This window comes from Colius striatus, chromosome 9 (assembly GCF_028858725.1).
Source record: "Colius striatus isolate bColStr4 chromosome 9, bColStr4.1.hap1, whole genome shotgun sequence".
In the NCBI taxonomy this organism is placed as follows: Eukaryota; Metazoa; Chordata; class Aves; order Coliiformes; family Coliidae; genus Colius; species Colius striatus.
Genome location: NC_084767.1, coordinates 4,612,454 through 4,635,789, shown reverse-complemented (window position 1 = coordinate 4,635,789; position 23,336 = coordinate 4,612,454). Strand labels below are relative to the sequence as shown.

The window sequence follows — 23,336 nt, the reverse complement described above, 5'->3', positions numbered from 1 at the left end:
TCCTTAACTTTCTTCTGTATTCCTATAGTTTTCATCAGATTACATTCAGTAAAATATATATCTATATATACCCAGCATGACTTTGATTATACCTCTGTATGTTCACGCAAACTCCTGCATGGGCCTCAAATACAAGCTGAAAAGAAAACTAGAACTGAGCTCTATGTTTCCTTTATCTATTTTGAACTTCTGCACAGACAAGGAATCTTTGCTATTCTTGCAATCAGTGTGCACATGTTCAGATGCTCATAATATTTCCTTAGGTTGGCTTACCAGTCCTGGCCTTCCTATTTGGACCCACAAAGCAAATCAGTTCTATGTCTTTTTGCTATCAGATGATAAAGTGCTCGGCGTTTTGTACTCAGCTTGTCTCATACCTCTGAGGATTTAATTATCAACACAACTGCCTTCCCAAAGGCTGGTTGGTTTTTCAGTGTGAAGATTACATGGGAAAATTGATGGCAGAAAAATAGTTGGGGCATCACTTTTTTTTTCTGTTGTATCTAGCAACAGGACAAGGGGTGATGGGATGAAGCTGGAACACCAAAAGTTCCATTTAAACATAAGGAAAAACTATTTAACTGTGAGGTGAAGGAGCCCTGGCACAGGCTGCCCAGGGAGGGTGTGGAGTCTCCTTCTCTAGAGGTTTCCAAACCTACTTGGATACACTCCTGTGCAACCCGATCGAGGTGGATCTGCTTTAGCAGGGGGGTTGGACTGGATCAGCCCCTACCATTCTGTGATCTGTCCTTTTCATGTTGGTGACCACGAGCTCTACAAACAGCCATGATATTTAAATCCTTAAAGAAAAAAAAAGCATTTGCAGTGTCATCTTTAAGGAGGTAAAATATGTCCAGCTTGGGTTTTGTTTTCTGCTATTTTGTGTATCGGAACATCAAGCTGTCACGTATAGCAGAGCGTGTGGGGAACCCAGAGCATAGCCTGTTGCCATGCTTTATTTTTTACACTGTCTGCTTCCATTTTTCAGTGCTCTGACTTACTGCTGGTAGTTTCGAAGACCTACAGTGCATCTGATAGTGTATGAACCGTAACTCCTCAACCCTACACTGAAATTGCTGTTGAAATGATACAACCCATCTAGGTATCAGGCACACATAAGAAACTTTTCGAGACTGCAGTCTGGTGTCCATTGACCAAGAAGTACTCATTTAAATGGGCAGTCTGTTAACACAGAGGCGGTTGGACAATCACTGGGATACAGATTTGGAGTGTGCATGGACTTTGTTTACACGTGCATGTAACACAGGAAAGCACAGGACGGCCCCAGCTTGCACTCTCTAACAACAAATAAATGCCTCTGGCCCTGCCAGGTGGGCCCTGCTCTCCCGACCCCCGCACCCGCCAAGTCTGGAAGCCGCTGCCCGCAGCCGGGGGCGGGTTGGCCCCGCACCCCCAGACAAAGCCCCCGACCTCCTCCTCCGCCCGCGCTGCACCCGAGCCCACGCCCGGCCTGACCCCCGCGGCGGGGCCGCTCCCGGCGCCCCGGGGCCGCTCGCCAACTTTCACCGGGGCTTCGTCCAGCTCCGCGCGGCCACCACCCGCCGTCCCCGCCCAACGTGCCAGAGGTGGCCTGGGGCTGGCGGGGCAGAGCACGGCACACGGACAGCAGCGACACACGGCTGTGCCAGGCGCCGGGACGACCCCGCCCCGCCGCGGGCCGGGGCTGTGGCCGGGGCCGGGGCGAGCCCGGGGCCGGGGCGGGCTGGAGGCGGAGCCGGGTGGCAGGAGGAGGCCGCGCCTCGGGGGCGGTGTTGCAGATCGAGGAGGCGGCTCCGGAGCCATCGCGCCTGCCCGGCCGGCGGCGGAGCTCGGTTACAGGGGGAGGGGGGTGGGGGGGCGGCTCGGCGGCGGGTCTGCGGGCCGGGCGGGCCCCATGGGCGGGTGTGTGGGCTCCCACCACGACTCCTCAGGCAGCCTCAACGAGAACTCGGACGGCACCGGAGGTGAGCGCCGGGCCCCGCGGTTGGGCGAGGGGTGAGGGCGGGCCGGCCCCGGCGCCGTGGGGGGACCCCGGGCGGGCGCTGCGGGCCGGGGCCTGCGGCAGGGATGGGCCCGGAGCCGGCGCCGGGCAGAGAGAGCCGCGCTGCCCTCGGTGGCCTCGGGGAGCCGCGCCCGGCTTCCCCCTCTCCGGCCCCGGCGCGCCCCCCCGGGCCGCAACTTTCCCGGGGTGTGCGGGGGCCGTGCTGGGCACCCCCGGCCGGCGGCCGGCCCCCGAGAGCTCGGCGGGGGCCTGGGTGGGCGCACCCCCCGCGGCACAGCCCCGCGGCCGCGGCCCCTTGGCCAGCCCGGCGCGGCCCGGGGGCAGGCGGCTGAGGAAATAAAGGCAGGCTGGGCAAAGGGCCTGCCTGGGGCTCCCAAACTTTGTTTTCCTTGGGCTCAGCTCCTTGTGGTGTGCGGAAAACAATTTCTCAGGTAACTTAGATCCTGGTAGTGCTGCGGGTTTGGGATTTCTTCTTTCTTTATTTATTTTTATTCTCTGCAAGAGAGATGGGATGCTTTCCTCCAGCCTACATCACCCATGCTAAGTAATCAATTTCCAGCGACTTCAGATGCTGGAGCAGGGCGTTCTCACTCGTGTGCAAGTGCATGCTTACTTTAGTGTGGAAGCATTGTTGCAGTGTAAACAGCCTTTAACCGTATGTTTTTCTCTACCTAAATGTCTGAATGATTGTTTTTTCAACGTTCTTAGGCTTGGGGACCCCTGATGTTCTCCAGCTGCGCTGTATACGCTTTATTGTATTTATAATCAGCCTACCAACAGGACACTTGACTTATAAGTAGTCCTCATGCATGCAGGGTTGACAGACTTCAGATTGAAAATTGCTGACCTAGGTCTGCGTTTTCCCTTTATGCTTTATGGAACGCTATTTGTCAGTCCAGTTTAATTTTGGATGCCTCAGCTGATGGATATTCTGTCATGTCAGTGACTTGTCGTCATTCCACAATGTAAAAAAAAAGGGAGCACTTAACAATTAATCTCAAGCAGCCACCTGCTGATGCATGCTCCATGCATAGTTCATAGATATACTAAAAAGTCCAGCTGTTAAGAACTGTGTAGGATTTAATCACATCATTGTCATTAAAAGGGATTTAGAGCTTTGTCTAGTATGAGTCTGCCTTACTCTTTTCCTCTATTATCAAAAAAAGGAGGAAGAAATGAGTTATCTAAAATACATCTCTGCTGAGCAGACTTAGGAACGGGTAGAAAACGAACGAGTGTCATTGTGAAAAGGACCAGAGCATACTGAAAGACAAAGAACGTCAAGGATCACCGTATATCCCCCAAAATCTTGATCAAAAAATAGCATTAAAAGCCACATTGACATTTGTTCTGGGACCTGCTTCAGTAGCTAGGTGTTGCGAGGTGAGATCATGGCACAGAAATAGCCTCAGTGTAATTTCCTCACTCTTATCTTTCCTGTGATGTCAAATGAATGATATAGGAGGGAAAGAAATAAGAGTTTGCCTGATACTGTAAAGTAGTCTTAAAGTAGTCTACACCTAGTAGCAGCAAAAGGTGGGTAGTCCCCATCCAAATTGTCTCCAGATTGCTGTCAAGGACAGACTTACTGGGAGCTTGTTTCTGCTTGGAATTTACATGGTATGGCACACTGCTGTTTTGGGGTTAAATAACCTATTGTGCTTGGTGCATAGGAACAGCAGCTGGGTTCTTCAAGATGTAAGAGGTGTAGAATACATGTCAGCTGGCTCCTGTTGGTTCATGCTATAAGGATAACGTTCCTTAAGGTTGTCTTGCTGAAGTGAGAAGTGATGAAATTTCAGTTGAATTATGGTCTTCTTGGGACTGTCTTAAACAATCAGCTACAGTGTGCAGTAGCCTGTTTTGTAACATTACGTATCTGTTCCTGCCTCTCAACAGGGACAAAAAAAAGGAGGTGTAGGTTAAGCTGAAAGAACCTGAGAATATCTTTCATAAATCTAACTCCTGAGATGTCCAAGTCCAGCCTGTGGTAATTCTTAGCTTTACAGATTCTGCAAACATGTCCGTGCCAAGTATGAAATCCGACTTACTCTCTCGAGGGAGTTTATGTCTTGAGGCATCAGCAAGTGAAACAGCTGAAGCACAAGTGAACGGGATTTAGAGACTAGACCTGTGCAAATAACTTACTCCCATTTCCCATATAAGGCTCACTTCCTCCAGCTCCTGGGCTGTGACCTAGTCTGCTGCATTCACTTTCGAATTGCTGTCAATGAGCAGGGCCAATTCATCTACAAATCTTAAAAAAGGTATTTTGGAAGAGAAACATCTTGGCTCCAACCAGAGGGTTGCCAGCGATGGAGTTACTTTGGGGAGGCTTCATCTCTTCCCTAGAACAATGAAGTTTCTTGGAGTGGTGGAGAGATGGATTAGACAGTAATAGCAGCGCTTGGCGCTGCATAAAAGTGAGAGGAGGATCTCAAGCCTAATTCATACCCATCTCAGTCTATTACAGTGCCGTGTCGAGCTGGTGAAATCTTGCTCAATTGTGTCACTGGAAGTGAGTTGAGAATTTGTCACATCCCCGTATTCTCCTCAGTCCTTTTGTCAGTCACTGGTATTTCCCGTTACTTCTCTGCTGCTCAGCAAAGCTGACAGTGTGCCCTGGCCACTTGCGCTCCCTTTGTCTTTTACTGTCGGTATTTTTCAAGGTCAAGATGCTTGCCTGTGTCCAGAGAGGCGTTGCATATACTAAGGCATGTCTCCATGTGTAAGATTGAATTAATATAGAATTTTAGCTCTTCTACCTGCCTGCTTGTTTATTTCACGCTTCTGTTCACCTTGACCAAAGCAGGAGTTGCCTGTTTCTTAACAAGAAATAAACAGATGCTGCTCTGCCCATCCTGCTGGAAATGAGATGGTCTTTGCAGATTGGTACCAGCTGTTTCATTGTCACTGCTCTTTTTAGCAAGGTTTGCATTTCAACAGAATGTTGTGTGTTGTATTTAGGGAAAAGTTCCAGGCTGGATGCTTGGTGCATTGTAGTCCAGCAGAGCTGTGTTGTGGTGGGTGCCCTGAATGGGGAGATGGGGTTTATTGGTGACTTTTCAAAGGAGGTGCAAAAAAGCATTAATGATGATCATTAAGTGATTTATAGACACAGGGTTTATTTTTTCCCCTCTGACCCTTTAGCCCAGCTATCTTCCATTAGATATTCCTCGCTTTCAGGTGCTGAGCACCACATCTCTTATTGCTGTGCCTTGTAAAAGGTAACTGAGTTTCTGCAGGATGGTGAAATGGGGCGAAATAGGCTGTTCTTGGGCCCTTTACAGGTCTTAGGTGGCTTCTTCAATTGTGTGTTCAGAAGAGCATTGGATTTGGAGTTAACTGCTGGGAAACTCTGCACTTGTGCTTCTAAGTAAGTTTTCACAGCTTACAAACAGGGGAGCTTGCATTTCCAGCTTACCATCCCTGCAGGCAAGTCCCTTTTGGAGGGCCCTCCTCTCTTTGGAGGTGGGGAGGAAAAAGAGAAACACGAACCCGTTCATTTTCTTCTGGTGGACTCATAACACCTAGTAGAAGTTGCATATTACTTTGTCTTGGTAAAGTTCAGCGAGACAGTTGTTTAGAAGAACGAAAGGGCAGGAAATCCAGTGTCTAGAAGTTCGGGCATGACAAGTCATTACAGATTAAGCCTTTTGGCTGCAGCTGTCTGATTGCTGCCGTGCTCTCCTTGACGCGATGTTCGCCTGCCTCCTGGAGTTCTTATCGCCCTTCTTTGTTATAAAAGACAGTGATTCTGTTTGAAATTTGTCTTCTTCACTGTTACCCTTATCACCCAGCAGTGATAATAGGGACAAGTGAAAATAGGGCTGCACATTTGACTGACAACCTGGAGCAGGAGATTATTAGAAATATCAATTCCTTCAGCAGCATTCGAGGCAGGGCTAGAGCTTTGTTAACTTCTAGAAAGCCAAATATTGCCCTCAACTTCTGCTTTTGGTGACTGGTAACAATTTCTTCAATATTTTCTTTGGAGTGCTGTGCAGTGCTGCATATCACATGTCTAATTTGAAGTTACAATAACTGCTTTCACGGTGCTTCTATGGAAGACTGACCAAGGGAATTTGCATATTAAGTAGTCAGATTTGTTGCTCACAATTGGACTAATACAGTAGGGCTATGCACAGCTTACATGGTGGGGGTTAAACAAGCATCCCATGACTGAACAGTTAATAGCATTTGGTGCCTGTCCCTTGTATTGGAGCATACAAAGGCTCTCCCACTGCATTTTGCAGCGTGTTCTAGCAGTTGGCTGCAAGCTGGGATGATGCGTGCCTGCACACAGCACCTTTCTGGGGTTTCATTGCCATCTAAAGGAGGTAGCTCTAGACTTCAGGTAGTTCCTGCTGGTTTGTAATGCAACCCTGAAATATGGTGCTGGATATGTTTGTGCAAAAGTAATGTTAAATCAGCATTAGCTGACCTTAGCTGTTAGGTCTTACTGTGGCTTTTTCTTTTTTCAATAGAATAGAAAGGAAAGCTTAGCATGGCTCTTACAACTTGTTCTAAATCTCTCATGATTTCCATAGGAGCACTTGTGGGTTTTGCCAGGATATTGTAATAAAAATCACCTTTAATGACTCTGTTTCCTGAGGGTTGGGCACCCACTGCCTCCTTGAGATTATTAGGATCTGTGAGTCTTGTGCTGAGAACTCCTCATGATTCAATCCCAAGTGTTTTGGAACTGGAATATCACTTTGATGGTGTGACGCTTTTTATTTGTAAACTAATAGACTTTGTTTTGTTTTTCAGGTGATAACAAGTAACTCTTAGAAAATGAAGGTGTTATTTTTACTGTTAATAAGGGCTGACGAACACAGCTGTTCAGTTTCCTCTTTGGCGTTGTTCCTCCATGTAATTGTTTGTTTGGTTTCTAGATTAAGTGATTTGTTTTAATTTCTCTATTTGGGATTTCAATGTTGAAAGCAACAACATCCTCCTTCACTGCATATTAAATCTAATAAATTGAACATTCATTACGCTTTGGAAAGTTTTTGATAAATGGAAAATATTATTAGTTGCCTGTTTGAATAAACTCTGAAACGCAGCAATCCACTCTTATTGCAGCAGGTAATATGATAGCTGTTATTTTTTTCATGTGAATGTTGAATAATGTAATTTATGAGTCACAAATTAGAACACACTTGAAGCCAGAAATAAATATTTCCCTTATAGTTGTCTTGCCAAATTCCTGCAGGTCTTCTTGCAGGTACAAAGAAGGATCAAGTTGGCCACAGCTGGTCTGCTTAACCAGCTCCTGAAAAAAAGAAAGAAATACCTGACAAACTTCTGACCAGATGACTGTGTTTGAGAGATGAATACAACTGCTTCTTTCCTGTTTTGTAAGCAAAAAAGGACTGTGGTACATGACGAGATAGGGTGAAAATGCTTTTTACATCAGTCTTGTAGGCGAACGCTGTGTATAACAGTTACATTTCTAGGTGACTGTTTCCAGTTTGCTGCCTCTACTTCACTGCCTTAAAATTCACACTCCTTTGATGCAAATACTTAAGGGTTGAGTTTTTTCCATTTTGTCCTTAATTTTAATCTTTTTTTGTTCCTTTCAAATTGCTTCTGCCTGCTCCATGAAGTACTGGCCAGGAGTGCTTCCTGATCCTCCCAGTTCTTTCTCACCAAATATAAAATAACTTTTTTGAGCATGGCTGGTGCAGTATGTCCATCCTCTCCTGTAGAGAAGCCAGATTCCAGTATGTCTGTGCCCATGCAGCATGGCTTTCCCAAGTACTACTCCGAGAGAAGATGCAGAGTTTCCTTCCCATGTGGTGCTCTCTAGGAAGAGGCCCGGCTGGGTGTGCAGCCTGTGAGCTTTTTACTCCCAGAGCTGATGGCATCCCTGTCTCAGAAAGGGAAGAGCATTTCTGTGGAGCATTTTGGCCACCCAGCAGCCAGGATGAAGCAGGGAAGTCTGTGCTTGGCATATCCTGCATGCGTAGCACCTAAGTGACAGCTCAAAGGCAGGAGCTGTTGGTTCATCTTTCCTACATGCTTCAGGTGAAGTTTGTGGAGATTCGTGGGGTTTTCTTCTTCCAGCTGGAATCTCTGAAGGACTCTTCTTTCTTTTGCAAAAGTCACATTGTGAAATTGAGCCTTTCTTAGTCTTCCTAATTCTAGTTTTAGAAGCTGGTCCATTTAGGCAGCTGTAGTCGTTGTAATTGTAGTAAAAACAGAGTAAGCAGGTGAATGAGGTGGTCTTCAGGGATGTCTTGCCAGTTTGGGGTGCTGGGTTTCAGTGTGTGGAAAGGTGCTGACCTTGGATGAAAGGCAGGACAATGCATGTTGCATCTGCATGGTGGGCTTTCAGAGGCATCTGCTCCCTTTGTTTTCTGAAAACCTATAGGCTCTGTTTGCTCACAACAATGCTGAGCCTTTGGTGCTTGTGTTGCATCTTGGCAGAGCTGGTGAACCCATGTGTTGGGAGCGAGCAGGGGTCCGCTTGCTGGGGAAGTGCCCATGCCACAGCTGCTGGTCCCACTGGTGGGAGGCTGGTGCCTGGCGTTGCTTGGCATGGGAGCATGGCAGGAGCAATGAGGCTCAATTACTCAAAATCAGAAAGGAAAGGTTATGAGGTGACCAGTTCTGTGAATCAGATGCATTAAAAGGAAGAGTAAAAAGGCTGAAGTCAGTAACCTGATTTCTGGCTGTGGAATGAAACACTTGCACTCTGAGGCTTTTAGTTACAGCTTAATCTGCTGCCTATAGCCTGGCTGAAACCTGAGATTTGTAGAAATGTTCCAGTTCTTGGGAAGCAAAAGAAGTGAAGGTTTCGTTGTATAGGGTTAAGAAATAAAACCCACAACTTTTCCTTCACGTTGTGATTGTGTTTCCAGGGTGAAAAGTGCAGAATTTAATTCAGTGTTTCAGACTGAGTTAGGGGTATGAGCAGAAGTGATGCACACAAAAGCAGCACGAGGGCTCGTTGCACTGCTCGTATAGTTGGTGGAAAACACCTATGGTCTAGTATGTAACTCGATATTCTACTGTCTTAGCCTGTGTGCAGCAAAATATGCAGGCTGTCTAATATGGTTTGCTTAAGGTTCATCTGGAACCTGAATTTTGCATTTGCTGTCTTCTACTGACCTTGGGCCAATCTCACAGCTGTTAGCTGGTAGCAGCTTTCTCTCCTGGCACACAAAGATTAGGTTTATGCAAACGAGAGGTGGACAAAAGATGAGACAGTGCAAACCGTATAAAAGGGTTTTGTTCCATTTCCCACTTTCAGAGTAAATGAGAAGCTAAGTATTAAATGCTGAACGAGGCTGGAGTGTTTTAGGCTACCTTAAAATACTGAAAATGACATAAGTAGCCTGTCATCCGGAGACTTCATGGTACTGAGAGATGCACAGGCACTGCAGGTACTGCAGGTAATAAGTGCATGAGCAATTAATACATGCTATCAATCTGCAGAGACTGTTCTATATCCAGGTGACCTGTTAGAGCCTAATAGAAAGCATTTGACAATTGTACTTAATAAAGTAGAAATCCTGGTGAGGATGGGAATCCTGGCTGCTGTGCTTGCGTACTAGATCGCTTTAACAGTTCCTCCCTTCATCCTTTTCTCAATGTCCTTTTCCCACCTCCCCCTCCTCCTGATTTAAAAAGAAAAATTCAAAGCCCTGCTTGAAAGCCATTTGTGGGAGGAGATGGGCACAGTTCTGAAGAAATGATTCTTCACTTCTTTAGAAACTCAGATACGCTGAAGGATTTTTTTCATATATATAGATATATGTGTGTGTGTATGAAAAAAAGATGTCCTTGTGCTGAAGATTAGGTAGAAGGGAGGGGATACAGGGAGGTTTTTTGCATGATCTATCGTGGTTTTCCCACATTCTCAAACATGAAAGAAAAGGCACTTTACAAATGGTAGTGAAGAGTGCTTCAGTAGTTTTCATTGAGAACAGGTGCTGCCCAGGGGGAAAAGATTAGAGACTAAAATGTATTATAGAGTGCTGTAGGTTGAATGTTAGCTTTGCACACATTTAATTGGAAAGTTTACCCTTAAAACGTATATATTATCAATACTTTCCTGTAAATAACTAAAATATTTTTCATAAAATGAAATGATAAACATTTGTAGTTCATATGATGACTTACAGTTGATAATAATTTATAATAAATGCAACAAATATAAGTAATTCTTTTATTTCAGGCAGCACATTATGTAGGAAGACATGTTTCACCTTTTCCCAGTAGAGATGTGTGCTCTTTGAGAATACTCTCGGGACCTGAGACAGCATCAGGAGCAGAATACAGTAGTTTGGGGTTGGGAGCTTGTTACCTTTGTATTTTTAAAATTCAGTTGTGGAGCTCAATTTCTGCTCTCACGCTGTGATCAAGGGCACTCTGGATTCGGGAAAAGGATCTCTCGTGGCATTTACTTTGTCGCTTTATTTTTCTGCCACAGAGCTATCATCTCCTGTGATTCTTGTCTGTATGGGTAAATACAGTCTTTCACAAAAAGAGTACCTACAAAATAGCAGCTAGTACCTGCAGCTGGTGAATGCCATTTTCTCCTGCCAGGGGTTGTTTTTTTGGCAACACGCTGCTGCTTGAGTGCCTGAGCCTACTGTAGAACATCAGCAATCACAGGATAATGGCTGGCTGGAGAAAAGGTAAATGATGTAAGTAAAAATTGCTAATTCACATGCTTCATGTGTACTGCACAAAGTATTTCTTGGCAATGCTATAGCAAAGTGTTGCCTGTGTCATATATGTTGGACTTCTTAACGCCAAGAGTGTTTTCAAATGCATTTATCTCATTTCTCGTGCAAGCAGAAATTGTGCACATCAAAATAATGTCTTTAATGCTTTCAGTTGGGTTCTGAAATACTTCTGAATCTGTCTTGTATGAGTCATTGTATTGTATCCGTTCCTGTGTGACCTGGTCCTGCTTTAGCAAGGGGATTGGACTAGATAATCTCTAAAGGTCCTTTCCAACCCCTACCATCCTGTGATTCTGTGACAAGAAGGACCTACAGGGCCATACTGGGATTGGGGAGTGGACACTCAATGTCTCTGAACATGGAAATGTATTTTAGAAACTTGCTTGATGGAGGTACAAGACCTGTTTATAATAATCACAGACTCTGGATACTCCCAGCTTGTTAACACATGGACTAAAGAAGGGCGAGAAGACATTGGCAATAAGCAGTTTGAAAGTGGTAACGGGAAGCAAAGTGTAGCATATGCATTAAATAGTTTGGAAACCATAAACGTTATTTGAAGGTTGGGCTAACAATTTCACTAACTCTTGCTGGATGTGTTTGCAAGGAAGCTATATTTGGTGGCAGCAGTAGTTAAACATACGTTCAGATGAAGCTTAGCACTCCAGTCCTTCACACCTCCAAGTAACAGCATCCTTCGCTCTTCCTGGATTTGGCGCGGTTGCCTGTTTGGGACATGATGCGAATGCCCTGCTCTTCCCTTGCCTGTGCGTTACACGCATCCAGTGCATGCAATGGGCAAACCTGCTGAATGGGTGGTAACTCACAGGTCCCAACTGAGGGTTAGCACTTTGAGGGGTGAAGAAGGGGAGAGCTGTCAAATATCTATTTAAACTGCGTTTTTTTAAGAGTTGGAACTCACTCGTGATTTGCATGTTGATGACTTGGCTCAGTAAAGCACATAACAGACTGGCTTTTTTTTTTCCTGGTTTGATTATTTTTTTGCTAAGTGCCTACAGAAAGAAGTACATGAAAAGAACATGGGTTACTATAAATACAAGCCATTATTAGACTCAAAATAAGTTCTGTAATGTGCTTATCGATATCTGATATTATTCCAAGGCAGGTTTAGATGCTCGTTTGAGCTAAGTTCTATCACTCGTTTATGGGTTGGTTTTCCACATCTTTACATCTCCATTGTATCTTTACCCAAATCTAGAACTAGTTCTGTTGACAAAAGAGCTTGAATTGCAACAGAAAACCACATGAGCGTTGAAAGCACATTGCTAGATTCAAGTCACATGCTTTAAATCAGTCACGTATTGTATAGCCTCATGTTGGTGGTACTTAATGTAACGTCCCATCGCTGCCTTAACACAACCCAAACAAATGCATTTGTTGTATGTATCCAGGACACTCCAGCTGCTGCACTGATATTGCAGCACAAAAATAGCTCCAAAAATACTACAAGCTTTAACTGAAGCTCCTTCAGAGTGGAACAAGAGAGAATAAGCAGTTTTTCTCTCTCCTCTGGGAGAAAAAAGGAGCAGTGGCATTGTGAGAACAAGCAAGCATGGATATTGTGGCTTGGTATTGCAAGGCAATATTGGCATGAGAGTCCTTTAGGTGTAAATAATCTTCTGGCTGTTGAACTCTGGCTCATGATAAAGACTTTCTCTCAAAATGAAAAAGAAACCCAATCCAATGTCTAGAAAGATTATTTCCCTGAAAATCTCTAAAAACACATTAACTGTAATGAAAGTATCTTTTTTTTTTTTCCTTCTAAATGGCATGAACCCTTAGAAAACATTTCAGGTTCTTTTCAGCTGTGCCAGAGCTGCCTGGCTCACTCATTGCCTTCTCCAAGATCATGATGCAAGTAATGATGTGTCCAGATAGTTTTCCAAAAGCTTTTCTACTTTTTGTTTCTTAAGACTACCGAAATATGCTTTTCATTTTACTCTTAAAAACTCCAGTGTTTCATGACCTTGTATGTCTTTCATGGATTTTGTCTTGCTGGTCTCTTCTTAAAATCACATTTCTTTGGGGGACATGGACTTACAGCTGGAAACGTGTTATTCCTGAGCATAAATCATAGTCAGGGTCCCCGTTGGGCTAGCTCATGAAGACAGAGTAAACTGAAGCAAAGGAACAGTACTGGTCACAAAGACTTTACAATCTGATAACTGGCCCTTACGGGTTTTGGTGGAAGCAACTTCTGTATTTTCTGAACTGTCATACTTTTTTTTTCGTCAGATAAGCTTGACCAGAAGGGAATTCTTGACTCCTAAGCCTACCATCTTGCTGCTGTTTTCACCTGGCCTATTTATCAGTAATTAATACTCTGAGGTTCCCATGTTTTATAAGGTACCATCTCATTCTGCATTATTGCCTCCATAATCCTTCACTCTCCAAAGCCCAGTATGGTGAATCTTGAGATTTATGTGTGTTCTTTGTCTCCCCAGGAAGCTTCTCACCCTTGTTATCAGGTTAACTGGTCTATTGTGCACCTAATTCTCCTAAATACTATTCTTCTAGTAATTAGGTTTAAGTTGGGGAGGAGGGGAAGGACAAATCAAAGTTTGTGATTAAATTATCATTCCTTTTTTTTTTTTTTAAGCAGCTTGAAAAGTGAAATATTGGACTGGGTTTTGGAGAGGGGAAAACATGGCAACTCCATTTGAAAAAAGAGGAATTTGGGTTCTTTGTCTTTAACATAGTGTATGTCTCTTGGTACTGCTGGTGGAGATTTCCAAGTGTTTTTGATACAAGTTGGTTATGTGGAGGCTGCTTACCAATCTGAGAAGAGAAGTTTGGAGATGCATTAGTTGATCAACACCAAATGAAAGACCCCTTTTGTATCCATCCTGTTGGTGAGCTCTAGCGAACTGCTTCACCTTGGAGTAGCAATAATACATGCTACTCCTTCATCTTGCCAGCCTTCATCTGCCCCAGGACATGGTCAGACATGATGAGTTCCCAGGGAGCAACTTCTTCTTAAGAATTTACAAGTAAGCATATTTAAATCAAGGCTTTGCCACAGCTTCCTCAAAATACTGCATCAGAAAACAAACAAGTATTTTTCTTTTTGCATTGTATGTAACTGTTCAGCTGTGGAATTCACTTTTTGTGGCTTTATCCATCCCAAAGAAGACAGGTGTTTTATCTTAGGAATGCAAGTACAGCTTTTTTACTCCAGTTACATTCTTTCTGATGATGATATTCAGGGAAAATGGTATACTACAGGACCATGGAAGAAATGACATTAGCGTTTTATCTTATTGTGATGGGAAACTTATGGCCAAGAGTTAATTGCATCGAGCTCCACATTAGTTAGGAAAATATAGGTACTTGGGGTGGGGGAGGAAGCCTTTCAGTTCCTGCCAGCGTCCTACTTTAACATCTCTTGGCAGGCTACGTTCAGAGAGATGCTGAGCACGCTGCTATCTGGTAATCAAGCCTGTTAAAAACTCTCTATTTTATTAAGCAGTGGCAATTCAAGGTTGTGACAAAGAAGGTTGTGCAAAGTCCGAGATGGCGGTGCCAGCAATGACTTCTGTATTTTCTACTTCAGTGCTGTGTCAAGTAGAATATTCTGTCTTAAAAATTCTACCAACTGATCTAATCTGGTCTTAAAACTCTTTCCAGGTTTGCCTACTCAAGTATGCTGTCGCTATCTGATTGCTCTGCCTGCCAAATTTCCAAGCTGAATTCGTCTTCCATTGATAAAGTGCACTTCTAGCTGCTTGGTGCAGTCACCCTTCCTTCTTTCACATGTCTCATTTCATTATTATAAATTAATAGGAAGGTGTTTTCCAGCTGAAGGAACTCTTGCCATGCAATTCCCATCGAGGTATCTGCAGCATTTATTTTCTTCTTCTTATTTTGAAACTTTGACTTTCACATGCTTATGTTGAAGGTTAATAAAAAGGAACCCTTTTTCTCATCAAAGTATTTTTCTATCAAGGTATTTCAGTAGAGCTTGTTATGTGTTAAAGTCAGTTTTGATGCTAAATAATGAGCCCCCATGAATGAGCTCTTTTCAGCTGAGGGAGCTGGGGTGAATGCTACTCAGATGTGAATGTTTTCTTGTGCATTTTTCTCATGCTCATCCTTAGTTTTACAAAGGTCACAACCTTTGGATTCCCCCACCCCCTCACCCCCTACCTCTGTGGCTAACACAGCTTACTCTTTCTGTGGAATTACAGTTCAGACTGGTACTTTGTCTGCCAGTCTTCTAGGTGTTCCTGGGACTATCTTTTCCAAGCAGGGCGATGCTGAAAACATAAACATTTTAATGGCTTTCTTGGAGTGCCAATTTGAATTGAGAGCCTGGGACAGTTTGGATCAGCTCCTGCTGTTGCAGGTGTAGGTATCTGACAAATTGCAAGATGGAAGCTCTTTTGTGATAGCCAAGATGAAAATGCTGTGCTTTGGAGAGGGGAAGTTACAGCCCTATTATAAAAATAGGTATTGGTTCAGAATACTAGATCAAACTTCCAGGTTTAGTATGAAGAGAATGGGCAAAGAGGGTTTTTCTTCCTACTTGATTTTTTTCCAGCTGTCTCCTGAGTAGTTCGAATTCATCTTGGATGTACCTCAGCAGAAATTACTCTTCCCACAGCAAAGAAGTCTCTTGTTTGTTACTGCCTTTCTGATTATTATTTGTAATAGCCTCTTGCTAACAGTGCCTAAATATTGCTATAATAGGGAGGGTCCTGGATACTGGCCATAGTTTATAAACCAAAGGTAAAGCTTTAAAAAGTAAGCAGGAAAGAAGCTACCGTTGAAATAAATCACTGCCTGGGGCCTGGCTGGAGCTGAACAGAGCTGCTCAGTCTGCTTGAGTCCCAGCTTTCCATTCCTACTTTTGATACAGGCTTTTAAAAGCAAGGAAACCTAAATACTTTGTGTGTTTATTCCGTTTGCTGGGGGATCTGAATAGGTTTCTTTCGTGTTTACAATTGGATTGCTGCTGTGATGGAGTCAAATGCAGCCCTATTTCTGCTGGATTTGGGGTTTGAGGTGCTCTCAATCAGAGGTGCAAAAGCAGCACTTAGTGGGTGCTGTTTGCTCATTAGAGCACAGTAATTGGTTCAGTGAGCTGTATTTGCATCCAGTCATTTTTATGAATTTTTCTTTAGTTGCTGTAGCTATCAATCAGTATTTTTAATGTTGGTAGGGGTTTTTTCCCCCTCAATTCTTTCAGAAGTCCTTCTACCTAAACAAAATAGTTGTACTGAGGGGGGATCTCATTATTATTTACAAATATCTAAATGGTGGGTGTCAGGAGGTTGGGGCAGCACTTCTTTCAATGATATCTAACAACAGGACAAGGGGTGATGGGATGAAGCTGGAACACCACAAGTTCCATTTAAGCATAAGGAAAACCTGTTTCACTGTGGGGATGAGAGAGCCTTGGCACAGGCTGCCCAGGGAGGGTGTGGAGGCTCCTTCCTTGGAGGTCTTCAAAACCCACCATGACACTTTCCTATGTGACCTGATCTAGATGGACCCGCTTTGGCTGGGGGTTTGGACTAGATGATCTCTAAAGATCCCTTCCAACCCTTTCGGTTCTATGATTCTATACCTGCACAGAAAAACCATGGGAGATCTGGGCTCCTGTTTTCAAATGTTTGAAACGAGTCTTTTTGCTAGTGTGTTCTCACTGGGTTAAGAAGAGGGTCTGTCTAGTACTTTAGAGTTCTGCCTTAACTCAAACCCAAAGATTTTCCTACAGAGGCTCAGCTCTCAAGTCCACAATCAGCGTAACAGCTATTTTTATCTGCTATTACAGTGCTCATGTCTTAAACTATGTGAAAAAGTAGGAAAAGTGCGTGTGTCCTGACAAATGATACTAGTTTTTGCTTATGAGTCGATAACACTGGAGAAGTAAGCTCCTTTGAGCATTATGGTGAGTACCTTTCTAGAAAAGACAAGCATAGCTCATGTTCAAGACCTGCTTCATCTGTTACTGGATACGTAACTATCAATACTGTTGCCAACATAATCATTGCACTGCCAGTTTTGGGCTTGCTCTGAGTTGTTGAGAATTAAATGCATTTTCAGTCAAATTGTGTTCCATAACAATCTCTTCATTTGAAAGAAAGAAGTTACTTCAGGGCTGTGCTTTTGTGTCCATTGGAAACGCTGCCCTTTGCTGCAGAGCTAGCGTTGCTCAGTCCATTAATAGAGCTAAAGACTTGGGTGCTCAGGAAAGAGATCAAATGGGTTTGCTAAAGGTGGAAAGGCTCTGACTACTTTTAATCTATCTTCATTTGAGCAATTTAAATGAATTAAAATAATTAATTTAATTAACTGAAGAGGGCAGTTTCCCATACCTCCTCCCAGATCTTTCCATCAGATGGAGAGCAGCAGACTCCTGCAGAAAGAAGTTCACAGCAAAAGCTGATGTCTATGCTTAGTATTGCTTGGAGGAGGCTGCCTTGCTTATGCTTTTAATTCAGGCAATTTTGGTTAAATGCTTAAAGTTGGATTGCATCAATAATCCTTGACCATAAACTGTAATAGGTCTGTTTTTTTTTTTTCCCCTGAGTACATCCACAGGGGTTTAAAATGGCCTTGACAGGATGTAATTTTAAGGCTGCTTTGTTCAAATGTTCCTATTTAACAGCAGAGTTTTATTTTGCCTGGATGTATGAGAGATGTATAATATACAAGTAGCAACAAAGGCTTGCATATTTTCAATTTCAGGTTAGGAGGATGGATGTTGGCTTTCTAATTATCTAAACAATACACTAGTGTCCTTATGTGCTATTACTTGTCTCTAACTCTAGGCTAAATATGGTTTCCTTAACAAAGGGTGTACTTGGAAGGTAGGAGTTTCTTCTGGCTAAAAGGTTGCTAGGTATAAAATAGCCAGACATATATGTTTTTCAAAAGGCAGCTTTATACCAGTATTAATCTGAACAACTGGGAAGTAATTTCACTTGTAGAATATGCCCCACTTGTCCTCTGCTAAAAAAACCCACAACCAGACAAAAACCAACCTCAAACCTTTGAATGCAGAGTTCATGTTCACGTCTTCCTTGTATGTCACTGGTTCTTGCTGTTTGTCATTATGCATGAGTGCACAAAAGGGGAATTTCTCTGCATTTACCACCAAAAGAGGGATTATTCAAAGGTAACTGTGCTAGGTAATGATGTAATTATTGTTACTTATTAAATGACAAAACTAAACAGTATAGAAAGTAAGTCCATAGTCTGATTACAGAAGAATAGTTAGTGGAAGTAAGGTATTTTTGCACTTTTTGGGTATGATTTCAGAGAATCACAGAGTGGTGGGGGATTGGAAGGGACCTTTAGAGATCATCTAGTCCAAACCCCCAGTCAAAGCAGATCCAGTTAGATCAGGTCACACAGGAATACGTCCAGGTGGGTTTTGAAGACGTCCAGAGTAGGAGCCTCCACACCCTCCCTGGGCAGCCTGTGCCAGGGCTCCCTCACCTCAACAGTAAAATCATTTTTTCTTATCCATTCCTTTATAAGTACAGGAAAATAAATGGGAACTTTGTTGAACTTGTGTGATGAGCCCTCCAATTCACAAAAATATTTTATCTTGGAGATTGCAGTTCAAAATAAGTTTTAACTATGAAAACTCAACTCATGGTATGTTTTAGCCTTCCTTTCAAGATCTGTATAATTAAAATTACATATCCCTAGAAACAGAATAGTGGTTGTCGCCCTGTTAATGTCAGAAGGTAAGTTGCATCTTATGGCACGGGAATGGAACTGCATACATTGGGTGGGACACATGGATCAGTGGTTGGGAAATTATCCAGCTCTGCTTTTACTCTGAAGAAGATGGTCTTTATCCTGTTTCCATGTTCCCAGGTGATCCTAATACACAGCATCTCTCTTTCTCTGAACTACTCTCCTTTGAGAGTGTAGTTTTTGTTTTTCATCTTCAGCTGGAGAACAGGACATTCAGGCAATTGCTAAAGCCTGCACTTGAGTCCCCACAGCTTCTATAAGTAACTGCTTTCATTTTACCACTTGATGCAGTCACTTAAGCAGAGTCCAGTGTCTGCTTTAGATTCTGTGGCTCTTTTGCACATGGTTTTAAGGCAGATTCCTACCCTTCGCGTGGGGTGAAAATCATGTGTGTAGGGTTGGACCCACCACATTTTTTGGCAGGAGTTAATTTTCAAGCAGATAGCTGCAAATTTGTCTTTAATTGTCCTTTACCATATGTTCTAACTTCTGATAGGGATATGGGGTGCAGTAAACTTTCTGAACATCCCAAGACAACTGCTGATCACTCCATATCACTCTGATCTGAGAAGCCCAAGTGTTGCACCTTTGAGTTGCTGATGCTGCTTGGCCTTTACACCTATTTGTAGACCACCTAGCTGCTGAACTTTCTCTAGTTTTGAGTGCTGAACTTTCTCGGAGAATGGTTTTCCAGAAGAACAGTTAGGAGTTCAAAATTGCTCATTTAAAAATGTAACTTGCATCATCATTTTCCTTAGCTGGGTTTTTTTTTTTCCCCACTTTTTTAGATGACATGCTGTTGAACTCAAGGCTGGAGTTTGCTTAGGCTGTGAACATATGTACTCCCATGAATAAATTTTCAAGCTTATTAACAGGATTGTGGATCCAGAAAGTTAGAAGAAAAGTAAATGAATGTTTTTGGCTTTCACTGGGGTGTTAAGCCACTAGTCTGTCAGACTTCTGCCCCGCACAAGTTCGGTGTGCGCAGTCAAATGGATGAATGTTACTGTGGACCTAATTCTTTTGGTATCTCGGTGTTTAGGAGCACCTGACAGCTCAGTGATGTGATCATTTCGCTTCTGTGGTCACACAGATGTTTTTTAGTGTTGTGACAAGTAGGTTTTTACTGCTGGGAAACAGGGTACAGTAAGGGAAGAGGATTATTCCTGCTAGTTAAAATACTGTAACATGTAAATACCTTCTCTGTTGATAAAGGGCCTTTTATGCTAAGGGCAGTTGCAATGTAGAGGGGTTTTTGTTAGGTTGGGGTTTGGGGTGGAGTGGCAGGGGATGTTGGTTTGGTTTTAATCAACCTGCCACAGATATGAAGTCTCACTCTTGCAAGGTCTTGGGGTTGTTTTTTATCCTTTGGCTATAAACTTGCCAAGAAGGACAAATGTTGCAAAAGATGGGCTTGGTGATAGATGGAAAACCAAGTCCATGTTCTGGAGGAGTCTTGAGTGATGCCATGGTGTCATGATCTGTGCTGTATGACCTTAAAGGATAAACATCAAGTGGAGTACTTGATTTTTCTGCTCCTAAATCACCGGTGTGCTGGTGCTCTGCATGGCAGGACTGACTTGACAGCTATTAAAGACGTTACCACCTACTATTAAGAGCTGGTTGAATTATTACTTTACAGAAAGAAACTTGGCATCTGAGGAGTGTGGAGAATTCCTTATTGCACTGCTGCACATCTGTCTGCAGCTGCAGGTGCTTAGCACGGCTGTGTGCCCACAGGTCTGCCTTGTTCATCTTACACTGGCAGATATACTCTATCAAATTACGAGGGCATGGTGCCTGGGAAAAGGAGCGGCAGGTTTTAGTTAGACACTGAGATAAAACATTTCTTAAACAGGAACCAAGTTGAAAGCATCTCACAATTGATACTGAAGGAATTTGTAATGAGAATGAAATGGTCATTTTATCATGAGCTTTGGCAAATCAGTATCATTATAAGAAGTACAATTTCCTAGATTAAATCTTAACGCGTTTGCTTATGTGTCTTTCACCTGTTCCTTAAACCCAGCAATTGCCTCTCAGTTTTCCAAATGGCACCTATGGAACATAACAGGGAGCTGTAAAATTAAATCATTATGATAATGTATGTTTGGTATGTGTGTCAGGTAAGATTCCTATTTTGAGCTTATAGGGAGCTCTTAATTAACTGATGAGCTTAAGCAGCTGAGATACAGTAATAGTGCATTTAGTTAATTGGCTAATGTGAAACTTTATCCCTGCCAATAACTCTGACACTGGAATAAATTCAAGACACAGTGTTAGATCCTGTAACTAAGCTAATTTAATCTCTGGTCATTGTAAAAACAGTTACCAATTTGGAGGTGTTTTTGTTTGCTCCCTTCTGGAATTTGTGGCTGCTGTGCATGGCAGAAATGACATGGCAAGCAATGCTGTGCTCACCTGAGTATTCACTGGGAATATTAAACTGGCCATCTGTCTTATGCATTATACCTTATATTACACAGACAGTGTTACATTTCAGTTTTGGAGGAAGAGTTAATGCGATGTAGCTTCGTGCAAATTAACACTGTAGTGAGATGGGATCTGAAAATTGTGCTGACATTTGCAGCTTCTCTTAAGCAGTTTTACTTTAGGGGAACCCTGTGGATTTCCAGGATCTCTGTTGGTTTTAAAAATTTGCTAGGTAGCACTGAGACATAGTGCTGACCTAAAAAGGTTTAAATTATGGTGAAACTCGTTCTGAATCTTTATGGTGCTGGCAGAGCTTGTTTCTGCCAGGGTATTGAAATGTTCCAGCTCTTCCTTTGCTGTTCTTCCTCCTGACTCACTGAATGGGCCAAGAGCCTCAGAAGTCTCAGTTGACTTGCCTTAATAAAGTAAATTCACTGGTGGCATCATCTAGAAAGTCTTCAGAGGATGCAGCATTATGTGTATACTCTCTGCCTGTGGGCTTGCTGAGGAGGGTGTGCCAGCTGGCTTTTGGCACACTTGCACCTAATCAGGGTGGAGCTGGCTGCATTGTTTAAAGAAAATTGTCAACTTAATGTTTTTTATCATCCTGGCAGGATGAAAGATAAGGCAGCCTTTGATTTTTATGGGGTTTTTTAAAATGAAAATTGTTCTAGTGTTGGAAGTACTTGTGGTGTGTTAAACACAGACCAGATGTACAGCAGATGTCCCTGTCTGTCACTGACTGAACTTGAATTTGTGATGACCTTGTGTGGTCTGTGGCTGCGTGACAGAGGCTGGCGCTGGCCATGCCGCTCCCATAGCTTAGGCCAACATAAAAGCCAAGATTTGGTTTACTGACTGCTGAGCCAGAGCCTGATTTGCTGAAAAGCCTGCCTTGCTCAAAGTGCACAGAACTTGGCTGTTAGTGTACAGAGAAGCACTTGCAGCACTTCCAATTGTAAGGATTTTTTGAGAGGAGGGATGTCAGCCTCTAGTAAGTGTCTTTTAAGTCTTTCCTTAGCAGTTCACGTAGCTGCTTGTTATGCAGTCGTTGGAGGGAGTGCATTATCGAGGAGGAAGGGGGCTACTGAGGCAGGTCAATATGAATTTGCAGCTGGGAAAACTAGATCCTCCCTTGTATTAAATCCTCGCTAGCAGATGAGACTGGTCCATGGTGCTGGTGTGGAGCAGCAAGCAGGTGCCTGCCTCACAGCAATATGCTGACCATGGGGCTGAGTGCTCGGAGGAACTCACCGCTTTATGGTTTTATCTGATGTGTCTAAAGTTTCCATGTTAACCGAATGGAGGGGAAGGTACAAAAGACTTTTAAGTACTTTACAAGTGAAGTTGCTGAGTTGCATTCTTCCTCATAATGTGAGGCAGAAAGTACTGGGGATTTTTTTTTCAGTTAGCCCTATGCAGTTTCCCACTGCATTCCCCAGCTGTCTCCAGCTCTGCCGTACTGCATACTGTGCTTATTTTGCTTTGCATGTGAGAGCCTGTGTTGATGCCAAGCTTTCAGCTGTGACTGAGTTTTAACTTCAGTTACGCTTTGCACAAGTTGAAAGAAGCATGTACTTTATGCAGCCTATCTCAAATAGAATATTTTTCATGTTGCTGACAGCTTCCTTAATGTTCTTGTTATAGATTTCCAAAAGTCTAATTCTGTGCTATAGTTGGTACAAGTTTTGCTTGCACACCATGATTTGGGAATGGGTAAATCTTTATCCACTTCTGCACCCAACTGAAACATGCATCTGCCAGAGATAGAGGCAGTTGAAATTCTAGTACAAACAGTGCTGACAGGTCATTGTCTCTTGAAGCTCTTCTACCATAGCGCTACTAGAACTTTGCTGTGAGACCAGAGCTAATGCTGAGCAGCCACTATAGCCAGTTGTTCTTCTGTCTGGCTGTGGAAGCAGCACTTGTGGCTCCAAAATTGGGGCATCACTTTTTTCTGTTGTATCTAGTGACAGGACAAAGGGTGATAGAAAGAAGCTGGAACACAAAGTTCCACTTAAGCATAAGGAAAAACAATTTTACTGTCGAGATGAGGGAGCCCTGACACAGGCTGCCCAGGGAGGGTGTGGAGTCTCCTTCTCTGGAGGTTTTCAAACCCACCTGGATGTGTTCTTGTGTGATCTCATCTAGGTGGACCTGCTTTAGCAGAGAGATTGGACTAGATGATCCCTAAAGGTCCCTTCCAACACCTACCATTCTATGATTCTATGAAAATCCCTGTGATGGGGTGCAATCAAGACAGATGGGCATCATCTGGCCTTTGCCTTACCTGGCAGTATCCCGTTTCATTCATGATCACCTCTTGATCAAGGCACTAAGGATTTGAGCTGGTAATTACGAAGGTGTTCATTCCCTTAGACATTTTTATTTGTCAGGAGAAGCATTGCATCGTGAGTTTAATCAAGATGATCGAGCAATATTCTGCTTCTGCTTCGTGGGAAGCT

The 23,336-nt window shown here is 43.3% G+C and overlaps 1 protein-coding gene across 1 annotated transcript in view; it reads left to right on the top strand.

Annotated features, from left to right (window-relative positions):
- The first annotated feature begins 1,857 nt into the window (after positions 1-1,857).
- The window catches only part of UBTD2 (ubiquitin domain containing 2), a 55,998-nt gene continuing 34,519 nt past the window's right edge, over positions 1,858-23,336 (top strand). Inside the window, exon 1 of the mRNA XM_062002832.1 lies at positions 1,858-1,964. Within this exon, the coding sequence (XP_061858816.1) occupies positions 1,895-1,964 (70 nt within the window). The 5' untranslated portion in view covers positions 1,858-1,894. The remainder of the gene's footprint in view (positions 1,965-23,336) is intronic.